General features: G+C 42.4%; 1 protein-coding gene across 1 annotated transcript; it reads left to right on the forward strand.

Moving 5' to 3' along the window:
- Nucleotides 1-220: 220 nt before the first annotated feature.
- hspb1 (heat shock protein, alpha-crystallin-related, 1) lies at nucleotides 221-4,866 on the forward strand. Its single transcript, XM_050041257.1, has 3 exons — nucleotides 221-734; nucleotides 3,449-3,512; nucleotides 4,159-4,866. Exons 1-3 carry the CDS (start codon nucleotides 344-346, stop codon nucleotides 4,313-4,315), a joined length of 612 nt encoding a protein of 203 aa, XP_049897214.1. The 5' UTR covers nucleotides 221-343; the 3' UTR covers nucleotides 4,316-4,866.
- Nucleotides 4,867-7,793: the final 2,927 nt, after the last annotated feature.

Genomic DNA, 7,793 nt, shown 5'->3' on the forward strand with positions numbered 1-7,793 from the left:
GCAGGCCCGGTTAACTCCCAGAGAAAGGGAGGCAGGTTCAACAGTGCACTGGGCAGCTGTTACTGGGGAGGGCCTCCCTGCTGGATTCCATTCCAGTGCTACGTCTGCCCACAAATAGATATTCTAGTACTTTCCATAAAGGCGTTGGGGGTGTGAGTTGAGGGGGCTTGAGTCAGAGGGGAGGGCTCTGTTGACAGGGGTGGTGTCAGTGTGTATAAAAGCTCTCAGCTGTGAGGCAGAGAGCACGCTGAAAAACATTTTCAGAGAGGCCAAAGGGCTCTTCATCTGCAGCCAGCAGCTCTCCGTCACAGCCACCCTCCTCTGCCGCCTAAACACAGCCGCCATGACAGAGAGACGTATTCCTTTCACCCTGCTCCGCACCCCGAGCTGGGACCCATTCCGTGATTGGCACCAGAGCAGCCGCATCTTTGACCAGACCTTCGGCATGCCGGCCCTGCCTGAGGATTTCGCCACATTCCCCAGCACCCACTGGCCGGGGTACCTGCGGCCCTCCGTCCTGACCCCGGATATGGGTGCCATGGTGCCCCATGCCCCCATGATGTACCCAGCACCCATGATGGCCCAGCAGGCCCGTGCATTGACCCGTCAGATGAGCAGCGGTATGTCAGAGATCAAGCAGACCCAAGACAGCTGGAAGGTGTCCCTGGATGTCAACCACTTCTCACCTGAGGAGCTGGTGGTGAAGACCAAGGATGGTGTGGTGGAAATCACAGGTGGGCACTCATTTCTCCTTTACTGATCCCCTACTGGTACGCCACTGTTACCTACTGCATGCAGATTCAAGGAGCATAGTGTAGACTAAAAACCTAATGTGTGGAAAGTAGTTTCCTGTCAGGAAGGGTCAGGCTTTGATTGGACCAACATAATAACATCCAAAAGGTGCTTTAGATACACATAGGACAGGTGCATTGGCAGGAAAAGAACAAAATATTTCACTTGCTGTACGTATGTTTGTCTCTTTCATGTACTAGAGAAACTGCTCCAGTACTGCAAAAAAGACACAAGATAAAAAGGCAGGAAACATTTTTTGCTAGGTCAAGCACAAGGCAGATGCATCGCTGCAGAGTTACATAATGTCCTGAGACAATATTCTGAGATCCAGCACACTGGAGGGCGTGAGCTTCTGGATGCACGCCTGCGAGATGCAAACAAAACACAATTCAACATGTGGGAGTTGACTTTTGCAGCAGCTCACAGACGAACACAGTGCAGAAAGGGTTTTAGTGAATAGCCAGTTTGCCTCTTGCTGTGAAATGGTTTCATTGTCCATCCCAGCATGTGAAGGACCAGAGCAAAATGTGCAAACCTGAAGAAAAAATGTGTGGAATGGATCATATAATAGCTTAGTTCTCTGAGGCCATGAGCTCCCTTTTCTCGGAGTCGGTCTCAGCCTCTCTGTCTGCCATTTCATAAAGAATCACTCCCTTAGAGTAAGGGATTTAGCCGTGACTCACCCAGTGTGTCTACTACTTTAAAAGGACTGCTGGATCTTGTCCAGATACAGGGTCCTGGGCCGGACTATGGCCAATACCTCACTGCTGAGAGACTGGGTCTAGTCCGGAACAGATAAACAAAGCATGGGCTAAAGTCCAAGTGGAATTTGCCACCTAATGTTTCTTGTATGTCACCAGAGAATGAGGATTATACTGTATGTTTAAAGATGATATGATTGGCTCAATGAAGAGTTTAGTGCACACGCCAAAGTGCAACCTCTTTATACAACAATCCTTTTCATGCGACTAATGACCCTTCATGTGGTGGCTGAAAGAGTGAGGACTTGGCCCAGACACACTCGCAGTGGCAGTGTTGTCTGTTGAAAAGGGGTCAGGTCCCAGTGGAGAGCAACCTTTATCAGCCGGTTGTCATAACAAACACATTACTGTATTTAGAGCCAGAATGAAGGGCTATGTGTCAACATCACAGCCAGGCGTCTCAGTGCCATGACAGACTGACAGAACCTGATGAAGACTGGTGAGGAGCTGCAAGAGATAAAAATACCACCACAAAGCCTCTACAGGCACAAAATAGCACAGTCATTGTACTGTTTACATGCGGCCCTAACACACATACAGTATAGTATTAGGTGAATGTCATGACATTTTGGAAAAGGATGCTTATTTACTTTCTTGATGACAGGATTGATATCAGACAAAGTTAGCACAAAGACTGGAAGGGCCCAACTATTTCCTGGCCAAGCACTGTGACTTCCTGGAGTCACTATGAGGTTGCCTGACATTTCTTGTGCAAAGAAATTATATCCTCTCCTAAGCCGCAAAATAATAATAGATGTAAAGCTATAGCCAGGAGCTGGTTAAAATAGAATATATACATTCCTTAACACATTCAGGGGCCACACATGTACTATATGTAGGATTTTTTTTCCTGATATTTTTAATGGCATGCTGTACTTATGCATTTTATATGACATTTTTTTGGGCAAACTATACTATGTTCATTTATTTTATGGTATACAATAATATGACATTTTCATAAATGTTTATGGCATAATAAATAAATAATAATTTTCATACATTTTTATGACACACTTTATTATGCCATTTCTTATGACATTTTAATGGCATAATATGGCATTATTCATACATTTTTACAGCATACTATAACATTTTTCATACATTTTTGTGGCATACTATAACATAACATTATTCATACATTTTTACGGCATACTATACTGTAACATTTTTCATACTTTTTTATGGCATACCATAATATGACATTTTTCATAAACTTTCATAGCTTACTATACTGTAACATTATTCATTCACTTTTCCGGCATACTATACTATAACATTTTTCATACTTTTTTCTGGCATACCATAATATGACATTTTTCATACACTTTTGCAGCACACCATACTGTGACTTTTTAATTAACATTTTTATTTTGGACACATTATACTACGACAAAATTTTATATATTTTTATATATAGACATACAATACTTTACTTTGACATTTTTATGGCATACTTTACTAGGATTTTTTTCATACATTTTTATGGCATACTATAATATGATATTGTAATACATTTTAATGGTATACTATACTGACTATTTATGAACTTTTTTTGGACACAGGATGCCATGACATTTTTTGATGATATTTTTAAGACATACTATGCTATGACATTTTTCATACGTTTATATGGCATACTGTAATATGGCATTTTTAATAAACATTTTCCTGGCATACTATGCTATGGCACTTTTTATACATTTTTTTTTACCATGACATTTTTTATTATATTTTTTATGACATACTGGATGGATGGATGGATGGATGGATGGATGGATGGATGGATGGATGGATGGATGGATGGATGGATAGATGGATAGATGGATAGATAGATAGATAGATAGATTTTCAAATTAGTGCCACATTTAAGTTAAGTATTTTGTCTGTGTCCTTAGGCAAACATGAGGAGAGGAAAGACGAGCACGGTTTTGTATCCAGAAGCTTCACCAGGAAATACACGTAAGTAGCTCATTGTTTCCAAAATTCATTATCAAAGATAAAGCTTGTAGAACAACATTTTACTAAAATTACTTTTGTTCTTGATCACTGTGAACATGTTTGTAGTCCACCTGATGAAAGGAAGCTACTGGCCATGCAATATGTCAACAACTCACTTCAAAACTAACAGATTTCTTATTAAAATGGGCTTGTTGTGGCTGTTTGTTGGTGGATTTACGGTGAATTTTCATAGAGGAAAGGCATTTCTTAGGCTGGCTTCAGGTTCCTGTGATTCTCTTATTGTGGTTTTGCAGCTGTGAGTCTCTTTGGTTTTGGTTTGGTCCAGCCTGTAGAGGGCTGGCTGCTGCTGATAGCAGAATTTCATGCTCTGAAAAGCAGCAGCAGCCTCCACCTCCCAGTGTTCATCCATCTGAGCTGAGTTTTTAGCTACATAGGACTCTGCTGCCATCCAGGGGCCACAGCACACACTGAGAAGACAAACTGGGCTGGCCTTGGATCTGATTTTACCCGAGGGTGACTCAGGCATTAATGTTTCAGTCAGTCTGTGTTTGAGTAGAGGCCGTGATGCTTTTTTCATCAAGACTGGAGCTCTTTGTAAATTTACTGGAGTGATTTCTTAGACTTATAACCCAATTGTGTTCTCCAGCCTCCCCTCTACAGCTAACATTGAGAAGGTGGCCTCGTCTCTGTCTCCTGAGGGGGTGCTGACCGTGGAGGCTCCTTTGATCAGACCGGCCATCGAGTGCTCAGAGACCACTATACCTGTCAACGTGGATAACAAAGGTGGCGTGGTGAAGAAGTAAAGAAAAGCTGTGCAGTGTCTCCCACACAAACACACACACACACATATTCAAATACGCTCTTCTAGAAAGGTGAAGAAGCAGCTTATCGCTCTTCCCAAAGCAGGCTTGTTCACATGCCAGAGGGAGGGAAGGAAGGGATTGCCCTTGCTCCTCTCTTTCCCCTCCGTCTCTGGTAATGAGCCAACCCCAGCTGAGTGCACTGTGTAAACACATCTGCAGTAGTGCCATATGCCTGTTCTTTATGCCGTAATTACACTCTTTATCTGAATGTAGGAGTTTAGCCCTTAGCTCACAGCTTTCTTCCCTCTTTCCCTCCCTTGCACACACACACACATACACCTTTCTCATTTCTGTTGAATAAATCCACTTCATGCTGCCTCTACAGACACACTAAATACAACTGTAAAGCGGACTGTAATACCAGTGATCTTGTAAATTAAAGAACAAAGGTCCCAAGTGAGCATACACACCACCAGTATGAGCCTTGAAGAATGCCTGGACTGGAAATAGACTGGTTGTATCTGCAAACAGAATAAAGAACAAACAACGTATTGAGTCTCATCTTTATTTAAGTTCCGAACTGTGTATTTGCATGCTGGTCACATGACATCAGAGGTCTTCCTCTTCATAGAAATGGAGTCCTTAAGCAGCTACTGTGAGCTGTGTGTATCATAACAGTCTGGAAACAGGAAGATGATAACTACATGGGTATGCTAAGCTTCTTAATGTGGCGGTATCTTGTGCTAAATTATTCATCTGATGGTCGTCCATGCGAAAGAGAGCAAGTAAAACATGTCAGCCCTCATGAGTGATGCAGGCAACCCACGACAAACAAGATCCCACATCACTGTTGTAATTTGACAATTAAGAGTAGTGCCCCCATCAGGCTGTCTGATCCCTACTGTCACAATGCACCAGGTTTAATTAGAGCGCTCCAGTCAGGCCAATCAGTATGAAATTTGTATTATAAAGGAGTTAAATTCAATATGGAATCTATGTTGCCATGTTTCTCTGTCTAAGTGACTAATAGGAACAGCAAGCTTTTAAACTGGACCAGTATTGAGTAAGACTGTTGCAGCTCCGAAACAGGCTTCAACGCAAACACCTGGGGCATGTTTGCACCGTCAACGTAGGGCTACTAAAAAAATTTTTTTTTTTGCCACTGACAGGCTCAGAATGTTATTGTAATTGTATGACAACTTATGGGAAGGATCCCTACAGAGATAAACCTTTTTGTAACAGAGAAAGCTCATTTTTGTTTAACCAGAAACAGCCCCGAAATCACAATCACTAAACCCACCAGACTCCATTGAAAAAAAAACAGTAATTTAAGCGTGTATAGAGCCAGCATATTTCCACATTTAACTGGGTGAATTAAGGGTTTATTTCAACTAAACCAGAGCTGGTGATTGTTGGAACAGTGGAAAGACAAACTAAGATGGTTATTGTGAGTGTTATTTTGTTTCTGCCATCTTTGATTGAAGTGTATTTTATAATAATGAAATTATGGTTTATTTAAATGGAGTCTGGTGGGTTTGTGTTGGCAATTTTAGGGCTGTTTCTGGTTACACAAGAATGATTTTTCTCTTCAACAAAAAGTTCCATAATGTTGTCAGACACTTAAAATAACAATCTGAGCCTGTCAGTGGCAAAAACAAGCACTTTTAGTGGGCATACATTTACAGTGCAAACATGGCCTGCTGGACCAGTTTTTAGTCACTTTTAAACAAGACCATGAGAAATAGGGTCCAGGTTGAAAAATACTTAACTTATCTTTTAATATCCTGATATTAATTACATACATACCATATATAAAAATCAGCACAAAGGCCTCGCTCAGTGTAGAAGGAATGTGAGTTCATGCTGACACTGACATGGCTCATGATCTGTGGATTACTGTGCCAGGTCTGTATTTTATGAAGTGGAGAAAAAGTGATAAGCCAGCTGATATACAAGATGGGTGTCATATGCACAGAGATATAGGGCCATTGCTGCACTGAAATGTGTCCTAACGCCCAAAATTGCATAATTCCATCATACAGAATGTCTCTGATGAATTATGTATGCCCAGATAGATACATAATTGATGGAGATTTGCTCTCTACTCTTGACTGAGCAAGGTCATTGAAAACAATTGCACCAGGCACTGATGCCAGTGGAAGAATGAAAATACTGTAGAGTCTGGCAAAGCCAAGAGGTGCATGTATGATACTCTGAGTGCAACCACTAATTACTGTATTACTTATTAATCTATTGATAGTTTTAAAGGGGCAATAAGCGGAAATTCATCATTTCTAGATTGAAGGAATTAAAAAATTGCTATGTGAAGAACTAGAGGTGTAATTTCATAGAGTATAGCATGACCTCACACACCCTCTCTCTGTGTTGATCTCCAGCCCCTTGTTTACAAGCCGGTCCGGCTGCGCGTTCATGTACGTTCATGTGAATCGCCGCCTCCTCCCTCCTCTCAGAGCCCTTGGCCCTCCCTCCCTATAAAAGGCTACAGCCAGTGAGCAATGGCAGCGCATATTTTCGAAGCAAAATGGCAGAAAGCGGAACGAAACGTTCACCTGAAGACGACCAGGATCTGACATTATCTCTTAAGAAACAACGGTCGTTGGCGAAGAAGTTGTCGGATGAAGAAAGGGACAGAACCTGGATTAACATTGGCCTTGCATTTCCAAGGTGGAGAGCACTGCAAGAGCTAAAGGGGCTACAATTTGACTCGGAGCTAGCTCTTCTTCTCCTGGACAGGTACAACATAAAGTCAAATGTCTGTTTTAATTAGTGTTACAGTAACGTTAAGCACATGTCGCTATGTCGATTCAATTAAATTTAAAATCGTAGCATGGGTTAAAGCCCGGAGCTTGAGTTATTAGCGGCTCATCGTAGCATGGGTTAAAGCCCGGAGCTTGAGTTATTAGCGGCTCTGTCCGAACAATGGGTCAGGCGTTACGGTTGTGTTAGGTGAGTAGCCCGGCAGCCCAGCTAACATTTGCAATTATCATTGTAAAATGTAGCCCAGCGGGCAGCCCCGCGGGCTCGCGGGCTCACTCACGGAGAAGAGTAGGAACGTTAGCGTTAGCTCCCGGTGTTAGCACTAGCCGGGATCCGGCGATGACTCTAGCCGAGTGGGGGGTGGGGGGGTGGGCGGTGTAGAGCAGAGGTAGAGGGAGGTGTGGCTCATGACACACTTTGTTTTGGTCTACAGGCAGTGCACAACAGAAAACCTAGCGGTGAAACTTTAAGTGATGCTGTTAGGTCTATTACATGTCAATGTATCAGTCCATCACTTTGGCTGAGACTTAAATATCTCAACGAATATACAAGGTGACCAGACATTTTGTGCAGACATTCCTAGAGGATGAAGCCTACTAGCTGTGATGATCCCCTAACTTTTTGCTAGTTCCACTATGAGGTTAAGGGCAGTCCATTTGAGTGAATTTGATATAAGCCAATATCACATAGGCTGGCATTT

This window comes from Epinephelus moara, chromosome 3 (assembly GCF_006386435.1).
Source record: "Epinephelus moara isolate mb chromosome 3, YSFRI_EMoa_1.0, whole genome shotgun sequence".
Taxonomy (NCBI): domain Eukaryota; kingdom Metazoa; phylum Chordata; class Actinopteri; order Perciformes; family Serranidae; genus Epinephelus; species Epinephelus moara.

Bases quoted from the DNA above. Each gene is read 5' to 3' on its own strand.
- hspb1 (XM_050041257.1), top strand. From the start codon at position 344: ATGACAGAGAGACGTATTCCTTTCACCCTGCTCCGCACCCCGAGCTGG. The intron at 735-3,448 runs GTGGGCACTCAT...CTGTGTCCTTAG, and splicing joins TGGTGTGGTGGAAATCACAG to GCAAACATGAGGAGAGGAAA. The intron at 3,513-4,158 runs GTAAGTAGCTCA...TGTGTTCTCCAG, and splicing joins AGCTTCACCAGGAAATACAC to CCTCCCCTCTACAGCTAACA.